This window comes from Pongo pygmaeus, chromosome 6, assembly GCF_028885625.2.
Source record: "Pongo pygmaeus isolate AG05252 chromosome 6, NHGRI_mPonPyg2-v2.0_pri, whole genome shotgun sequence".
In the NCBI taxonomy this organism is placed as follows: Eukaryota; Metazoa; Chordata; class Mammalia; order Primates; family Hominidae; genus Pongo; species Pongo pygmaeus.
The window spans coordinates 157293613-157313191 of NC_072379.2; the positions used below are offsets into that span (position 1 = coordinate 157293613).

At 51.9% G+C, this 19579-nt stretch overlaps 1 protein-coding gene across 3 annotated transcripts in view; it reads right to left on the bottom strand.

Moving 5' to 3' along the window:
* PTPRN2 (protein tyrosine phosphatase receptor type N2) overlaps positions 1-19579 on the bottom strand; it is a 1025817-nt gene that overhangs the window by 551214 nt on the left and 455024 nt on the right. For 2 of the 3 annotated variants that reach the window (XM_054495208.1, XM_054495207.1), the window contains one exon: positions 13014-13100. The exons of the other annotated variant lie outside the window; for it this stretch is intronic. In XM_054495208.1, coding sequence (XP_054351183.1) covers positions 13014-13100 — 87 coding nt within the window. The remainder of the gene's footprint in view (positions 1-13013; positions 13101-19579) is intronic. 3 annotated transcript variants of the gene reach the window in all.

The following is a 19579-nucleotide window of genomic DNA, read 5'->3' on the forward strand; positions in this document are numbered from 1 at the left end:
CCTCCCCCCACATCCCAGCTGCCTCCCCTTCCTCCCCCCACATCCCCAGCTGCCTCCCCTCCCTCCCCCCACATCCCCAGCTGCCTCCCCTCCCTCCCCCCACATCCCCTGCTGCCTCCCCTCCCTCCCCCCACATCCCCAGCTGCCTCCCCTCCCTCCCCCCACATCCCCTGCTGCCTCCCCTCCCTCCCCCCACATCCCCAGCTGCCTCCCCTCCCTCCCCCCACATCCCCAGCTGCCTCCCCTCCCTCCCCCCACATCCCCTGCTGCCTCCCCTCCCTCCCCCCACATCCCCAGCTGCCTCCCCTCCCTCCTCCCACATCCCAGCTGCCTCCCCTCCCTCCCCCCACATCCCGGCTGCCTCCCCTCCCTCCCCCCACATCCCCAGCTGCCTCCCCTCCCTCCCCCCACATCCCCTGCTGCCTCCCCTCCCTCCCCCCACATCCCAGCTGCCTCCCCTTCATCCTCCGACATCCCCAGCTGCCTCCCCTTCATCCTCCGACATCCCCAGCTGCCTCCCCCTACACATCCCCGGCTGCCTCTTCTTCCTCCCCCCATCCCATCAGTGGTCATGCTTCACTTCTCCCCACTTCTCCCTCATAAGGATCATTGTGTTCATGAAATAAACTTATTCCTTCTCTATTTATTTTTATTTTCCATAGGTTTTGGGAACAGGCAGTGTTTGGGTACATGAGTAAGTTCTCTAATGGTGATTTGTGAGATTTTGGTGCACCCATCACCCAAGCAGTGTGCACTGAATCCAATGTGTGTTCTTTTATCCCTCACCCTCCTGCCACCCTTTTCCCTGAGTCCCCAAAGTCCTTATGTCATTCTTAAGCCTTCGCATCCTCATAGCTCAGATCCCACTTATGAGTGAGAACATATGATGTTTGGTTTTCCATTCCTGAGTTACTTCATTTAGAATAATAGTCTCCAGTTCCATCCAGCTTGCTGTGAATGCCATTATTTCATTCCTTTTTATGGCTGAATAGTATTCCATAGGGTGTGTGTGTGTGCCACAATTTCTTTATCCACTCATTGACTGATGGGCATTTGGGTTGGTTCCATATTTTTGCAATTGCAAATTGTGCTGCTATAAACGTGTGTGCAAGTATCTTTCTTGTATAATGACTTCTTGTCCTCCAGGTAGATACCCAGTAGTGAGATTGCTGGATCAAATGGTAGTTCTACTTTTAGTTCTTTAAGGAATCTCCACACTGTTTTCCATAGCGGCTGTACTAGTTTATACTCCCACCAGCAGTGTAGAAGTGTTCCCTGTTCACCACATCCGCACCAGCATCTACTGTTTTTTGATTTTTTGATTATATCCATTCTTGCAGGAGTAAGGTGGTATCACATTGTGGTTTTGATTTGCATTTCCCTGATCATTAGTGATGTTGGGCATTTTTTCATATGTTTGTTGGCCATTTGTATATCTTCTTTCAAGAATTGTCTATTCATGTCTTTAGCCCATTGTTTGGTGGGATTGTTTGTTTCTTGCTAATGTGAGTTCTTTGTAGAGTCTGGATATTAGTCTTTTGTTGGATATATAGATCATGAAGATTTTTTCTCGCTCTTTGGGTTGTCTGTTTACTGCTGAAAGAAATCATAGATGACGCAAACAAATGGAAACACATCCCAAGCTCATGGATGGGTAGAATCAATATTGTGAAAATGACCATACTGCCCAAAGCAATCTACAAATTCAACACAATTCCCATCAAAATACCACCATCATTCTTCACAGAATCAGAAAAGACAATCCTAAAATTCATATGGAACCAAAAAAGAGCCTGCATAGCCAAAGCAAGACTAAGCAAAAAGAACAATCTGGAGGCATCACATTACCTGACTTCAAACTATTCTATAAGGCCATAGTCACCAAAACAGCATGGTACTGGTAGAAAAATAGGCACACAGACCAATGGAACAGAATAGAGAACCCAGAAATAAACTCAAATACTTAACAGCCAACTGATCTTTGACAAAGCAAACAAAAACAAAGTGGGGAAAGGACACTCTATTCAAAAATAGTGCTGGGATAATTGGCAAGCCACATGTAGAAGAATAAAACTGGATCCTCATCTCTCCCCTTATCCAAAAATCAACTCAAGATGGATCAAGGACTTAAATCTAAGACCTGAAACCATAAAATTTCTAGAAAATAACATTGGAAAAACTCTTCCAGACATTGGCTTAGGCAACGACTTCATGACCAAGAACCCAATAGCAAATACAACAAAAACAATGGCAAATAGCTGGGGCTTAAACTAAAAAGTTTCCACACAGCAAAAGAAACAATCAGCAGAATAAACTCATTCCTTCTTCCAGTCATCTAACCCAAACAATCCCACTGTATACAAAGAAAGACCTCACACCTTCCATTGCACCAAAAGAGTTTAAAACCCAGCTCACCATGAAAGCCATGGAGACTTTAAAAGAAATCCCACCTCGTATTTAAGAAAATCTCACTCATGCATTCCCAGCACAGCAGTGTGCCCGTCAGCCTCAGGTCTGCTCCAATCAGTGTGGACAGCAAAGCCCCTGGCCACCCTGACCGTCCAGCTGTTGGCCATGTGACCAACCACTCCTCCCTTCTTCATTCTGGCCCACCCTGTCCCAGGGGATGTTACTGGGGGAGGGCAGAGATGGCCAAAGCAGTGAGCAGCGGCAGGCCCATCTCTGCCCGTCACTACGCCACAGTGGGCCCTGAGGTCCCAGGATCTGCTCACAGTGAGCAGCCACGGAGCTTGCAGCTGACCCTGTGGCCCCTCTCCTATCCTGAGGATGAAGTGGTTCCTCTCCCAAGCCCCATATCGCAAACTGGACCCATGTGGCAGGCACTGAGCCCAGGTGCCAGGCAGCCCCCAGCCCGTGCCTTCACCCTGGAGCCATGATGCTAACAGTGCTGCCCAGCAGCAGGGTGGCCGGGAGGGAACCTTCAGAAAACACTGAGCCCCTGTGCGCCCAAGCCATGGCCTTCCGTGTGCTGGACAGCCACCACAGAAGGGCTTTGCCAGAGGAAAATATGGTAAACTCAATGCATGCATCCCAAGCTGGCCCGAGGATGTTTTGTTCCAAAGCCACCTCTTGTGACTGCCTGCCCTCTGCCCAATTATCTCAGTTGTGTGTCTGGATGCAACAGCTTCCTCCCTCCCATGGTTCCAGGCCGCCCTGCTGCTCACGGAGGCACCTCTCTTGGTACCCAGGCTGCTTCTTTTCCATGGCCCTCAGATGTCCCTGGCGACAATCTCACTTTTAACTAAGGAGGCATCCACACCTCCACGCGTTCATCAGTAATTGTGGGCCTTGGCAGCAACAGGTGAGTTTCCCAGGGCTGCAGAACCACAGAGCATGCCCCGTGTATTTGATATATGGAGAGAGGCAGAAGGGGGTGTGGGATGGGCCTGCAGCTTTGCGGGTGTTGGAGGGATGAGGCCTTTGTTGTTCAAGGACTCATTGCATGACGCTTGAATCACACTTGCACTTAACACACACTTCTCTGCAGTCACTGAGCCGGGTTCAGGACACAGAACAGTGAGCAGCAGTGAGGAGCTGATGGTCTGGGGAAAAAGACAGCACACGGCTAATGTTCTGGGGGCCACGGTGCAGGGAAGGCACTGCAGACCCGGGAGGACACACCCCCAGGACAGTACCTCATGCTCCTCAGCGGCATCAGAGCTGAGTCCTAGACAGGGAGCCTGACGGGACAGGAGCTGGGGCATCAGTCCATGGGGAACCCCTCCTTCTGAAATAAGCTATCAGCAGGACCCAGTAAGGCCTGGGTGTCCAGACACCCACCTGTCCCTGTCTGACAGCACAAGCAGGCGTGAGCACCTAGAACAAACGGCCTGCGGTCATTGGCTGCAGTCAATGTGAGGCTCCCATTCACCACCTGTGGCCTCATCCTTCCTGTGCGTGTGGCCTGGGCCCACGGTGAGTTCCTGAGTCCTAAAACTAGGCGCCTTCCTGGGGGCCATAGGGAGGGATAGTGCCAAAGATACAGGCCTGGGATGAAATCCTTCGTGGAAAGGAATGCAGTTTGAACCATTCAGGACACTTGATGACAGGTGGCTCCTTCCAGTTCAAAGTAAGAGGTAAAAAGTCTTAAAATAACAGCAGTAGGAAAAAGAACGTGAAGAGCCCTGCACACAGGTGAGACTCAAAGACCATCAGGAAAACTGCACTTTCTGGACTAACGTAGCTGTGCCCAGGGAGCAGTGATGTCCGAGGCAGGGCCCACTCTCTGGGCCCCGGGAGATTCCCTTCCTCTCCAGCCTCACTTCCCTAGCCTGAGATGTACTCAGAATGTCTGAGGTCACTGGCAGTTCTAGAACCTTCTCTAGCACTGTCCGACTTGTTTGCCTCATGAGCCAGGTTTCAAAGAGTTCAGGGGCAGGGATGAGTGTTCCCCTTCTTACATGTCCTGCTCTGTGCCAGGTCAGTGCAGGCCCCCACTTGATGTGATGGACATCAACGGTGTTGGGGGCCACAGCACACTGCTCTTTGTAATGCCCATGAAGTCAGGTCGTCCCACTCAGCCCATGATGGTTAGCAGCCTGGACACATTTCCTGCTGGTTCTTAGAGACAGATTTTTTTCTTTTTTTGAGATGGAGTCTTGCTCTGTTGCCCAGGCTGGAGTGCAGTGGCGCGATCTCAGCTTACTGCAACCACTGCCTCCTGGGTTCAAGCAATTCTCTGCCTCAGCCTCCCAAGTACCTGGGATTACAGGCACCTGCCACCATGCCCGGCTAATTTTTGTATTTTTAAGTAGAGATGGGGTTTCACCATTTTGGCCAGGCTGGTCCTGAACTCCTGAACTCATGATCCACTCGCCTCAGCCTCCCAAAGTTCTGGGATTACAGGCATGAGCCACCATGCCTGGCCTAGAGACAGATTTAAGGCAGTGGAGCATCAGGGCATCTCTCCCTGAGATTTCCTTCCTGTGCTTCCTCACTACGCCCTCCCCGGAGCAGTCTGAGGCATCAGAAGGACTGAGGAAGGCCGGGATGAAGACAGTGGAGGTCAGGTGAATCTCAGGCTCAAAGACTCCTGAGAAAGGCCCTGGAAGACACATAAGAATCAACACAACTTAAGAGCAAAGCTACTGCTGTGAAAATCAGGGATTTGTGGATGGATAAAAAAGTCATAGATGAGGAAATAGTAAGACACCAAGATCAGCAGCAGGGCCCCTCACAAGATGAAAAAGGAGATGAAGACTATAGGGCTCACCTAGGCAGGGACAGAGAGGAGAACAGAAGGGAGAAAAAAGAGAGAGTAGGACTGATGAAGGCCTTGTATGTAGTGGAGGAGAGCTTGAGGAAGAGCCAACAACCACCCGTGATCACAACCATCCCAGCTCCATCACAAAATCCATCCCAGCTCCATCCAGCACCAACCGCAGCTCCATCCTCAGCTCCATCCCAACTCCACTCAGCTCCATCAAACTCCATCCCAGCTCCATCCTCAGCTCCTTCCCAACTCCACTCAGCTCCATCAAATTCCATCCCAGCTCCACCCTCAGCTCCTTCCCAACTCCACTCAGCTCCATCAAACTCCATCCCAGCTCCACCCTCAGCTCCATCCCAACTCCACACAGCTCCATCAAACTCCATCCCAGCTCCACCCTTATCTGAACTCCATCAGAACTCCACTCAGCTCCATCAAACTCCATCCCAGCTCCATCAAACTCCATCCCAGCTCCATCCTCAGCTCCTTCCCAACCCTACTAAGCGCCATCATACTCCATCCCAGCTCCATCCTCAGCTTTATCTCAACTCCACTCAGCTCCATCAAACTCCATCCTAGCTTCACCCTCAGCTCCATCCCAACTCCACTCAGCTCCATCAAACTCCATCCCAGCTCCACCCTCAGCTCCATCCCAACTCTATCCCAATTCCACTCAGTTCCACTGAGCTGCATCTGAGCTCCATCCTCATCCTAGCTCCATCCCAACTGTGCTCAGCTCCATCAAACTCCATCCCAGCTCCATCCCAACTCCACTGAGCTCCATCAAACTCCATCCTAGCTTCACCCTCATCCCAGCTCCATCCCACCTCCACTCAGCTACATCAGATTCCATCCCAGCTCTACCCCAGGTACACCCAAGGCTTCATTCATCCCCAGCTCCATGAACTTCCATCCAGCTCCATTCCTATCGATCCCTACTCCATCCCAAGCTGAACCAAGCTCCATAGACTTCCATCCAGATTCATCAACTCTATCCCAGACCATGGAGCTCCATCCAGCTCCATCCCAGCTCCACCTCATCTCCATCCACAAATCCATCACAGCTCTATCCATCTCCATTGTATCTCCATCCAGTTCCATCCAGATGCATGCCCTGCTTTATCCCTACCTCCATCAATTTCCATCCTAGCTCCATCTTACGCCATGCAGCCCCATCCAGCTCCATTGCAGCTCCATCCAGCTCCATCCCATCTCCATACTACTCTATACCCAGCTCCATCACTACTCCATCTCATCTCCATACTACTGTATACCCAGCTCTATCACTGCTCCATCCCAGCTCCATCCAGTTCCATCCCCTCCTTCATCCAGCTCCACTGAATTCCATCCCCATCTCTCTTCTGTTTTATTCCAAGCTCCTTCCATCTCCACTCCAACTCCATTCAGCTCTATCCTAGGTCATCACTGCTCCATTCTAGCTCCATCCTGCTCTGTTCTCAGATTCATCTCAGCTTTTTTCTGAGCTTCATCCCATCTCCATTTCCAGTTCCTTCCCTGATCTATCTTAGCTCCATCCCAGTCCATCCCAGCCCCATCCACCTAGCTTCCCCCCAGCTCCATCTAGCTTCCCCCCAGCTCCATCTGGCTTCCCCCCAGCTCCATTTCTGCTCTATCTCATTTTTATCCTTACTCCTTACAAGTGGCATCTCCAGCTCCTTTCTGAGCTTCATCCCAGCTCATCCCCCTCTCTCTTGAGTTCCATCCCAACCTCCATCTCTGCTCCCTCCCAGCTCCAGCACAGTTTCCTCCAAAGCTCCACCATCACCTCCATCCTTGGCTCCAGCTTCTTTCTTAGCTCCCTCCCTGCCTCCACACACACACCTCCGTGTATCATCTGGAAGAAGCTATTTCCACCTTTTCTGACTCACTGTTTATCACTACTCAAAAGTGTGCCACTTTGGGACTACCCAAAACACTGATAAAGAGGATGTCTCCAGGGGTGGATGAAATGAGCCTCTCCACACAAACGCCTACCTGTGGAGTCTGCCCTTGGGGATATAACCCTGTCACACTATCTGTGCCCTGCTCCCCGAAGGTGATAGAGTGCCTGTTACATGATTTTCACTACTGTCCCAGGTCACAGGTTCACAGAAGATTAATCCTTGAATAATCACTAAAGATGAAGTAGGCAAACCCCTCTAATTTTCAAAATATAAAACTATGGCCCAGAGAGGAAAAGTCACTTCCCCAGCATCCCATAAAACCAGATTATCTAATCCTCCTTCAGCATAAAGAGGAACATTTTAAGATCCTGGAAGCATCTCAGTTCTTTCAGGTCTTGGGAGCTTCTTCTATTTTCAACTTCTGTGAAATCTGTCCTGTGTGGTTTCCCTAGAGTTAATATTTCTTCCCTAGGAACCCAAAACACTGACTGGGAGCTACCTCACAAGAAACCAAGGTGGTGCCAACATGCACACTTGTCTCTGTTCTCACATACACCTAAGGGTCCACGTGCCCCACATCGCTGCTGCCCCTCTTCTCTTCCCTTACCTCCATCTCCTGATCCCGTCAGAAACTGGGACCTTGCTGTCCACTGTACATTAAGGTTATGGCATCTACACCTACCCAGATCTGTCCCCTAAGTCACCTGGACAGCACCCCTTAGAAGTCATCCAGGTACCTGAAACAAACCTATCAATCAAACCTGTTAGGAAGCTCCCTCAAACCCTCCCCCCTCCTAAGTCCCTGGTGTGCTGAAAGCCACCCCATACATTTCCAGTACCCTCAGTCACATCAGAAGTTAAAACACTGAAGTATTTCCTACCAGGTGGGAAACAGCTGCAGCCCCTGCCCACCCACCACCTCCAGAACCCCAGGTGCCCAAACATCCCAGGCCACTCTGGGAACAACAGGCCCTCCACATGGTGAGCCACAGGGAAAACGTTTGACTGCCCAGGGGCAACCAGGACTTCTTCCTGAGGCCCTACTTTCCTGTTTCCATGGGCAGGCATCACACTGTACAGATCAACACACACTTTGCACTCAGATCTACCCTTATCCTTAAAGCTACCTTTCTACAATTCTTCAAATCCTGCTTCCCAGGCAGAAGTCACTCAGTGGCCACCCACTGCAGTCATGCTGTACCTGCTCTCTTCCCTCACCTGCATCTTCTCGTCTCCCCTGCCCACAGCAGCCCATGAACATGCCCCCTCTTTCATGTGGATATCTGCATCTGCCCTGCACCTGCCCCTTCTCACACATAGATCCCTGCACACCCCCTGCCCACAGCAGGCCCATGTACCTGCCCCCTCTCTCACCTGGATCTGGGAAAGTCCCCTGCCCACTGCAAATTGATGCACCTGCCCCCTCTCTCACCTGGATCTCTGCACCTCTGCTGCCTACTGCAGGCCCACACACCTGCCCCCCCAAACAACTGCATCTCAGCATAGCCCCTTCCTACTGCATTCACCCTGTGCCTGGTTCCACTCTTACCTGGATCTCTGCAAACCACCTGCCCACTGCAGCCCTGAGTATGTGACCCTTTGCTCACCTGGATGTCTGCATGAGCCTTCCAATTAAAGCCCCATGCACCTGCCACCTCTCACCTGGATCTCTACAGCCCACTCACGCACTATAGCCCCACAAATAGCCCCCCTCACCTGGATCTCTGTGCTCCCATTGCCACCACACCCGCCTTGCACCTGCTCCCTCCCTTACCTTCCCCAGGTGGCCTCAGGGCTGCTCTCTCTCAGCTCTAGTCAGACCATCTCACTGTGTTCACTCTGTAGGATCCTCTCACTGTACATGCTGGGTCCCTAAATGGCCTCTCTGTCCCTGCTGAGCAGTCCTACCTGGCCTGCCCACCGGACCACCCCACTTCAGGGAAACCCCAGCAGCCTTGGTATGTATGGGGTCCCCTGTGTCCCTCCACATCTTTCCTGTCCATGGACATTTCCTTGAACATGCTCATTGCATGTGTCTGTACCCTAGGAACGGTGTGGGCCACAGTGAGCAGTCTGGAGTTGCATGTCACATCTCTCTCTGGGACACCTCCATGTGTCCTTCAGATTTCTACTTCTAGAAACTTCTGGTCCCAGGCTGGCTGGGGTGCTTCTCATGCATGTCCCCTAGTGCCCTCCATGCTAATGACCCATATACTCTTCTGTCGTTTCCTCATAAATGGCAGAATTGAGGCAGGGCCCATGTGTCTCAAAGGGGATGCCCAGCTCCTGGTGAGGCCAGGTTGCCGCAGGTGCCCAGTGAGCATCTGCTGTGAGGAGCCACTGAGTGAACGAGGCCACCCCCGTGTGAAGGGGCCAGTGAGTGAACAAGGTCACCCCTGTGTGAAGGGGCCAGTGAGTGAACAAGGTCACCCCTGTGTGAAGGGGCCAGTGAGTGAATGATGTCAACCCTGTGTGAAGGAACCAGTGAGTGATTGACATCAACTCTGTGTGAAGAGTCAGTGAGTGAATGACGTTACCCCTGTGTGAAGCAGCTAGTAAGTGAATGATGTCACCCTGTGTGAAGAGTCAGTGAGTGAATGACGTCACCCCTGTGTGAAGGAGCCAGTGAATGAATGAAGCCAACCCTGTGTGAGGGGGCCAGTGAGTGAATGACATCACTCCTGTGTGAAGAGTCAGTGAGTGAATGACGTCAGCCCTGTGTGAGGGAGCCAGTGAGTGAATGACACTGCTGTGTGAAGAGAGTGAATTATGTCATCCACGTGAAGAGTGAGTGAATGACGTTACCCTGTGTAAAGAGCCAGTGAGTGAATGACGTCACCCCTGTGTGAAGATGAGTGAGTGACAACACCCCTGTGTGAAGGAGCCAATGAGTGAATGACATCACCCCTGCGTGAGAGAGACAGTGAGTGAATGATGTCACCCCTGCGTGAAGGAGACAGTGAATGAATGACGTCACCCCTGTGTGAAGAGTCAGTGAGTGAATGACACTGCTGTGTGAAGAGAGTGAATTATGTCATCCACGTGAAGAGTGAGTGAATGACGTTACCCTGTGTAAAGAGCCAGTGAGTGAATGACGTCACCCCTGTGTGAAGATGAGTGAGTGACAACACCCCTGTGTGAAGGAGCCAATGAGTGAATGACATCACCCCTGCGTGAGAGAGACAGTGAGTGAATGATGTCACCCCTGCGTGAAGGAGACAGTGAATGAATGACGTCACCCCTGTGTGAAGAGTCAGTGAGTGAATGACGTCACCCCTGTGTGAAAGGCTCAGTGAGTGATGTCACTCCTGTGTGAGGGAGACAGTTAGTGAATGACGTCACCCCGTGTGAGGGAGCCAGTAAGTGAATGACGTCACTCCTGTGTGAAGGAGACGTGAGTGAATGACATCACCCCTGTGTGAACGGGGCAGTGAGTGAATGACATCACCCCTGTGTGAAGAGTCACTGAGTGAATGACATCACCCCTGTGTGAAAGGGCCAGTGAGTGAATGATGTCACCCATGTGTGAAGGGCCCAGTGAGTGAATGACGTCACCCCTGAGTGAAGAGTCTGTAAGTGAATGACATCACCCCATGTGAAAGAGACAGTGAGTGAATGAGGTCACCCCTGTGTGATGAGTCAGTGAGTGAATGAAGTCACCCATGTGAGGGAGCCCGTGAGTGAATGACATCACCCTGTGTGAAGAGTCATTGAGTGAATGACATCACCTCTGTGTGAAGAGTCAGTGAGTGAATGATGCCACCCCTGTGTGAAGGAGCCAGTGAGTTAATGACATCACTCTGTGTGATGAGTCAGTGAGTGAATGACGTCACCCCTGTGTGAAGAGTGAGTGAATGACATCACCCCTGCGTGAAAGGGCCAGTGAGTGAATGACGTCACCCCGTGTGAAAGACAGTGGGTGAGTGACATCATCCCTGTGTGAAGAGTCAGTGAGTGAATGACGTCACCCCTGTGTGAAGAGTCAGTGAGTGAATGATGTCACCCCTGTGTGAAGGAGACAGTGAGTGAATGACGTCACCCCTGTGTGAAGTGTCAGTGAGAGAATGACATCACCCTGTGTGTAGGAGCCAGTGAGTGAATGATGTCACCCGTGTGATGAGTCAGTGAGTGAATGATGTCACCCCTGTGTGAAGGGGCTAGCGAGTGAATGACGTCACCTGTGTGATAAGTCAGTGAGTGAATGATGTCACCCCTGTGTGAAGGGGCCAGTGAGTGAATGACACCCGTGTGAAGGGGGAGTGAGTGAATGATGTCACCAGTGACTGAATGACATCACCCCGTGTGAAGGGGCAAGTGAGTGAATGACGTCACTGTGTCATGAGTGAGTGAATGACGTCATCCCTGCACGAAAGAGCCAGTGAGTGAATGATGTCATCCCTGCACGAAAGGGTCAGTGAATGAATGACGTCACCACTGTGTGAAGAGTCAGTGAATTAATGACGTCACCCCTGCGTGAAAGGGCGAGTGAAGGACATCACCCCCTGTGTGAAAGAGACAGTGAGTGAATGACATCATCCCTGTGTGATGAGTCAGTGAGTGAATGATGTCACTTGTGTAAAGAGTGAGTGAGTGAATGACGTCACCCCTATGTGAAGGAGACAGTGAGTGAATGACGTCACCCCTGTGTGAAGAGTCAGTGAGTGAATGACATCACCCCGTGTGAAGGGGCCAGTGAGTGAATGGCGTCACCTCTGTCTGAAGAGTCAGTGAGTGAATGACATCACCCTGTGTGTAGGAGCCAGTGAGTGAATGACATCACCCGTGTGAAGAGTGAGTGAATGATATCACCCTGTGTGAAGGGGCCAGTGAGTGAATGATGTCACCCCTGTGTGAAGGGGCCAGTGAGTGAATGATGTCACCCCTGTGTGAAGGGGCCAGTGAATGACATCACCCCTGTGTGAAGAGTCAGTGAGTGAATGACGTCACCTCTGTGTGCAGAGTCAGTGAGTGAATGACATCACTCTGTAGGAGCCAATGAGTGAATGACGTCACCCGTGTGAAGAGTCAGTGAGTGAATGAAGTCACCCTGTGTGAAGGGGCCAGTGAGTGAATGATGTCACTCCTGTGTGAAGGGGCCAGTGAGTGAACAACACGTGTAGGCAGGCACCCCTCGGTCCACAGGCAGGTGGGCACCACACACAGCCCAGGCCGGCCTCTTGTCTCAGGTCCTCCGTGGATGTCACTCTACCCTCCCTCTTCTCTCTGACCTTCTCTCCACACCCAGCTGTGCCCTGTGGGAGCTCCTGCAGCTTCCGCACTCAGCCATCTCTGCTCCAAGCTTCACATATGCATGCGTGGTTCCTCAAGCACTTGTCATGAGACAGGAAAGAGGCTGCCCCTGTGTGTACTCACACACCAGCCCTGCATGCCTCATGCCCACAACTCTCTAAACCAGGTCACGCTGAGACCAGGGCCATGCCTGCCACGGGAACTGCAGAGACTCGGGATCCAAAGCCAGGTCTCCGAAGGGCAGCGCATTTTCCTGACAGCCAGGGACAGGGCCACGTCCACAGCAGGTGCTCATGAATGCTCTCTGGGGTGGGCCCTCCAGAGGCTCCCACACATTGGCATAGGGCATGTGCAGAATGTTCTAGAGCCTTGGGTGGTTCCAGCACCACAAGTTTAACACTTGGCTGCAGCGACACTGTCCTTCAGGAGATTTTAATCCTTCCCCTTAAACACTGGTTTCCACTGCCTCTAAATAACTTACTGAAGCTGCTGAAATCACCTTTCACTTCTCTAAACAGGTTCCCTCGTGTAATTAACAAGAGCCACGGGCTCGCAGCTCCTTCCCTCCCACCCAGTCTCTGCGACCGAGCAACAGGAGCCAAACAGGAACCCCAGGGCCCCGTACTTACTCCACGTCAGCGAATGCGCTGCTGGGCATCTGCAGGAGGCGGGCGACGTCCTCCACCAGCCGCCTTCCTTCCTCGGGGCGCAGGGGGCTGCGGATGACAGCAGGGATGGGGAGCAGTCACCACAGAGCCAGCAGTCCTGGAGAACTAAAGCCCCGTGGCCCCACAGCCCCGCTCCCTGGTCCCCACACACACCCTGCTCTCCTGGCCTGGGGTCAGCTGCCCCCTCAGGCACGAGGAGTCACCTGAGTTTCCAGCAACAAGACAAACAGTGCAGTGCGGACGGGGCTGTGGGAAGCGCAAGTGACCCACTGTGCGGAGACTGGCTCCTCTCGGCCTCCAGTAAAAATACAATAAAGGGGAGAAGGGAGAAGGGACAGGCAAGTGCGGCGGATGCTGGGACTCTGACTGCGGTTGGGGCGGATCCATGGAGAAAGCACCTGTTTTTAATGGGCTCATTTCTGCTGTGAACCAGGCCCCAATGAGGGGCAATTTAACTACCCAATGGAAGTGTGAGTGTGGAAACCAGGCAGCCAGCCCACCGGCAGCAACTCAGGGAAGGGGGCGGGGGCGCTCCTGGAAGGCACTGTAGCCGCAGACTCCCCACAAGGCCGCCTGGCTGGGGACCTGTCTGTCAAGAGGCACGAGCCTTCGCCAGGGTGGTTTGCAGCTTGATGACTCATCCTGAAGGCCAGCATTCAGGCTGAAAGTCACAAGTTGCCTGTGAAATCCTGTTAGTACCACTTTAATGGAGTATTAAGTTACACTGTTATGTAAAAGCATGTTGTACTGCAAAGGCTTTCATCCAGCGGACCGAAACGCCTGCATTCCTCATCCAGTGAGCGTGCAGGATGCCAGCAGGGCACCAGGAGCTGCTTCCAAATGCAGCAATGAACAGCAAGACCAGCCCTGCCCTCAAGGGGTTCACGTTCTAGAGATGCTGGCAAATAGAAATCGATCATGCTATGATGGGTTGAATTATGTCACCTAAAAATTCATATGTTGAAATCCTAAAACCCAAATAATGTGAACTGATTTGGAAACAGGGCTATCACAGATTTAGTTAAGCTGAGGTCAGTAGGGTGAACCCTAAGCCAATATCACTGGTGTCCTTATAAAAGGAGGGTTTTGACTCAGAGACAAATGCGCAGGGCGTCGTCAAAGACACAGGGAGAAACCTCCCACAAGCTGAAGTCATCTCAAGCCAGTGGCAGCAGGGGCGAGGCCGGGTGCAGACCCTCCTCAGCCTCAGGGGAACCAGCCCTGCCCACACCTGGGTCTTGGACTTCCAGACTCCAGGACAGGGAGAAGATGGATTTCCCACTTTGCAAGTGTGTGCCAGCAGCCCAGGCAGACTAGCTCCTGTCGGCTGACAACAAGTTCTCTGGAGAAGACAGCTGAGTAGAGAAGTGGCGTGCAGGGCTGTGGAGGGAAGGGCAGAGAGGAGAGACTGTCCTGTAAAGTGGGCTGTAGGAGGCCTCTCCAGTGGGGCCCTGTTTGAACAGAGGTGAGGGAGCTGGAAACAGGGTATCGGACAGTGAGCAGAGAAGGCAAGGGGGCCACGGTGCCCCATGGTGAGGAGGTGAAGTCACAGAGCAGCTGGGTGGGCATGGCCAGGAGGCCGTCAGCTGGGGCAGGGGCCCGACCAGGCCACCACGGCTGTCCGGTGGGGAGCCTGGGGATCTGGAAAGACATCTGAGGCCGTGACGGTGGAGTCCGCTGGCGCTGGGAGAACACAAGATGGGCAGAAGCCCCAGGAAGGCCCAGCTGGAGTGGTGCTGACAGAGTCAGGAGTTTACATCCTGCACACGTGGACATGGGGACCCCAGCAGGGCGTCCAGGCTGGGTGCTGAGGGGCGATGTGTCTGTGAGTGCAGAGGTCAGAGGCCACAGCAGGGCATCCAGGCTGGGTGCTGGGGGCAGTGCATCATGAATGCCGAGGCCGGGGAGCTGTATGGCCAGAGGTGTTTGCTGGGAGTCGGCCTCAGGAGGGTGACTGAAGCTGAAGAACCTAAGACGGAGCCTTGCCCCCCAGCATTTAGGATCCCCCAGCATTGAGGGTCACCCAGCATTTAGGGCCCCCCAGCATTTAGGGCAATGAGGGGAACTGGCAAAAGAGAATGAAAAGGACTGTGACAGAGGCAAGCAGTGAGCTGGCAAGAGTTCCAAGAAGGAGAAGGGCCTGGCCTCAGATTGGTCCAGAGAGATGAGGATGGGGAGCTGAGGTGGAGTTTAGCGGGGCACGATGGCTGTGGGCGGACCTCACAGGAGCTCTTCTGCAAGGCTGTAGGGACCCGCAGCCTGTTCAGCATTGGAAGGATGGACAGTAGGAAAGGAGAGATGGGGCCAACACTGTAAGAGCTGCCCAGGGTTCTGGGGGCAAGAGGGGCGGTTTCTGTTAAGCTGGAAGACGTACTAGGACACTAGCATAGGGATAGGAGTGAAGAGACAAGGTGCTGGATGTAGGTCATGGCTGTGCGTGCGCAGAGCAGGCAGAGGCCAGGAGCAGAGGAGTAGGACAGTGGTAACAGAACTGGCACCAGGGCTGGAGACCCCAGGCATTCTCTACCCATGACTTACACTCAGGGACCCCTTGGGGAGAGGACCCCAGCAGGGCCTGCAGATTCAGACTCATGAGCAGGCGCATGCAGTGACTAGTCTAGCCTCAGAGCGCAGCTGCACTAGCTGGAGAGAGAGGGTAGTTATTGGGGGTTATGAATCCTTCCTGGGGACAGAGAGATGCATTGAGGTGGATTCTCATGGGCCTCGCACCCTGCAATGAGAAAGCCGTCTGATGGTGTCGACGCTACAAGCTGTTGCTGTGGCCACCAAGGACACAGCCTACCATCCTTGGCCATGACTTCAAGGCATGCAGCAATCTGGGACCAGCTGGGGCACAGGCCATCTTCCACTCAGGGATGAGCCACATCTGGGCTCAGGGGCTGAGCCTGTCCCAAAAGCCCGGTACCTCCAGAGAGGCCGGTGGCCCCTACATCTGGGTAGCCCTCAGAGCCACCTGGGGAGGGCGTCCAGGCCCAAGCCTGTCCTGCCCAGCCAGTGTGGCTGGAACTGGAGCCCAGGACAGTGTATTTAAAAACAAAGAACAAAACAAAACAAAAAAACCCTTTGTAGGTGAAGGTGACGGCTGGTCCAGTTTGGGAGCCCTGGTTACAGCAATGGAAAGATGAGGGTGCATCCACGTACCACGGGCCTTCCCTGCCTAGTCCAGGGCTCTGGGACCTGAGTGGGCCAAGGACTCACCAGGAATGTAGATGCCCCAGCCACCCTCCAGCGTTTCGGAGTCAGCAGGCCACAGGTCAGGCCTGGGAATCTGCGTTTCTCGCAGGTTCCCACTGGTGCTGACACTTGTTCAGGCATCTGCTTTGGGAACCCCTTGGCCAAACTCCCACACCATAAAATCACCAACAAAGCCACATGACTTCCAACCCTAGACTAACGTAGGTCGCTCAGCTTCAGGCAATCTACACATCAGTTGGGAGGGACGTGGAAGACGTGCTGCGGGAATGTTCTACTCTTCATCTAAGAAATACTTCCTGAGCACTTGTGGTACCAGGCTGAGCCAGGAGCTATGGAAACAGAGATGAGAGAGGAGGAGGAGCCCGCGGCCCCAGGCAGCCTCCAATCTGGCAGGAGCAACGGTAAAGAATGTGCATTAAAAAACCCATGGCAAACCCCAGGTAAAAGAGAAGCCACTGGCCAGGGCCCTGGGGCCTACATGGAAGCCTGGTCCAGACTGGGGTAAGGGAGCCCCAGAAGGGTCCCCAAGAACTACCACAGGGCTGAGAGAATGGATCATGTTACTAGTCTAAGGCACAGAGTGCGAGAGGCGGACACGGGTGGAAACAGCAAGCAAATGCCCTCAGGTAGCTCAGTCACTCGGAGAACTTGAGAGAAGGGGCAGGGGAGGCACGGATGGCTAGGAGGAAGGGGGCCAACTACATGGGTGCTCCTCACCCACTAAGGGATTGGAGTTTATCCCAAATACAACGGCAAGCTGTCAACAGGGCCTAAGCAAGGGCACTGTCCCACTCTCCTGGTCCCAGCTACTCAGAAGGCTGAGGAGCCAAGATCACTGGAGCCCAGGAGCTCAAGGCTGCAATGAACTATGATTGTACCTGTGAATATCCACTGCACCCCAGCCTGGGTGAAAGAGAAAGACCCCATATCCAAAAAAACAACAACAACAAAAGTTCACTCCCCTGGATAAAGAACAGGTTAGAGACCAGAGGAGACACAAGGGGAACAGCTGGTGGCCTCCAGATTGTCTCAATGAGACATGAGCTCAAGCAGCGTGGACCGTGGTGATGGTGACTGAAGTGGACATGGTCATAGAGTCATGTGTCAGCAGGTAAGGTGTTCAGAACTGTGAGTGAGAAAGGTGGGCTCTGCAGGGTAGAAGGGACAGCAGAGCAGATGCTGTTTTCTGAAGCAGGCTGCTATGAACTAATTGTGACCCCTAAAATCTGTATGTTCCAATCTTTAGCCCCAAGGTGAAGGTGTGAGGAGGAGGGGCCTATGGGAGGTGGTCAGGTCATGAGGGTGGAGTCTCCTAATGAGATCAGTGCCCTCTACAAGAGGCTCTGTAGATCTTTTTCCTTCATGTGAGAAAATGCCATCTGCAACCCAGAAGTGTGCCTCCACCAAGAACCCAAAATCTACTGGCATCTGGATTCCAACCCCTAGAACTGTGAGGAAGAAATTCCTATTGCTTCTAAGCTGCCCCATCCATGGTGCTTTGTTATAGCACTGCGAGCGGACTCAGGACAGCCCCACCACAGAGGAAAGATCCTGAGGTCAGCATCAAACACACTGAGTCTGTGTTGCCTTCAAGGCATCAGGTGAAGATATGACAAGACTGGGTGGGCCCTGAACTGTCTGCACTGAGCCCATTCCTCACAATCCACCCTGTGCCACCCTCAGATGGAAGAGGGAAGGAGCCTGGTTTGCTCAGGTGAGTAACTGGGAACTTGAGTTTTATAAGACAGGCCCACTCTGCACACCCTGCATGGAGAGGTGGAGTGAGGACCTCACCCACGTGGGGGAGGCTTTGGCTACTGCACCATGCACCTCTCCCTGCACTTGGGCACAAGTACTCACTCCACAAGTAGATTCTACGTTGGCATTAACTGCATGAATAAATGAACACGAAAATGTCAAAAACAGCAAAAAATCCAACATTTTTTAAATCATTAAAATGTAAACAATTAAATGAACCCCACTCAATTTATAAAGTTTCTGTAAAACTAAAGTAAAGCACAAATGAGTTTTGGGAAGATGGTGAGTAGGAAACACCAGGAATCTGTCTCCCACCTGACAACATTGTGCTAGTAGGATCTGTCTGATGTAACTGATCGTTGAACTCTGAAGCCTAATGAAGGCCTCCGACTTCTAGTGGAAGGTCTGGATACACCTTTCAGTCAATGTCAGCTTTCATCACAGTAGGAGCTACTGCTACCTCACCTTCAGCCCTGTGGCAGGCAGCTGTGCACATGTTCCTGGAGCAGCCTGCACACACTGGCAGGAGCCAGAACAGGCAATACAGATGTTGTCCTCCAAATATTGGGAATCTGTAATCTCACTGCTGATTGCTGCTTCTCATCACAGAGGTGCAGGAAAGAAGGAGAGCACCATTGTTTGGCCACCTCCTCATTATTGTTGCTCCTCCCCTTCTGGCCAAAATGACTTACAGGGGATTTAAAATGCTAACACCCATTTTTCCCACATTCATTTTTCTCTTTTTCCGCTTTTGGGAGCCAGAAATTAAAGGCCAGAATATTCAAAAGCAACTGAATATACAGGGAAAATTAGAAAGTCACCACACATGCTCAGGGAAAGGCTCAGACAAGCCCACAAGTTTACACCTCAGGCTGATCCTTGGCACAGAGACAGCCTACAACAAATTTAAAAGAAAGATAAAAAAAAATAGCAAACCTATGGAGAGACAATCTGATTTCCAGAGTTAGATTAAAATTTCTAGTTTTCAACAAAAAATTGCAAGAAACAAGAAACAAAGAAACAAGAAACTACAGCCCATTCAAAGGAAAAAGGTAAGTCAACAATAATTGTCTCTAAAAAAAAGACCTGATGGCAGATGTGCTAGGCAAAGACTTTAAAACAATTGTCATAAAAATGCTTGAAGAACTAAAGAAAGATGTAAAGAAAGTCAGAAAAATTATGTATGAAAAATGAAAATGTCAAAGAGAAAACCTAAAATATAAAAGAAATTCTGAAGCTCAAAATACAATAGCTGAAATTTAAAAGTTCACTAGAGAGATTCAAAGGCAGATTTGAACAAGAAAAACAAAGAATCAGTGAACTTGAAGATAGGACAATGGAAATTATTGAGTCTAAAAAATTAAGAGAAAAAAAGATTGAAGAAAAGTGACAAAACCCTAAGGGACATGTGGGACACCACCAAGAGAACCAGTATATGAATTGTGAGAGGAAATTGTGCCCAAAAGAAAAAAAAGAGATAAAGGGGCAGAGAAAATACTTGAAGAACAATACCTGAAAACTTCCCAAGTTTGATGAAAGACATGGATATAAGC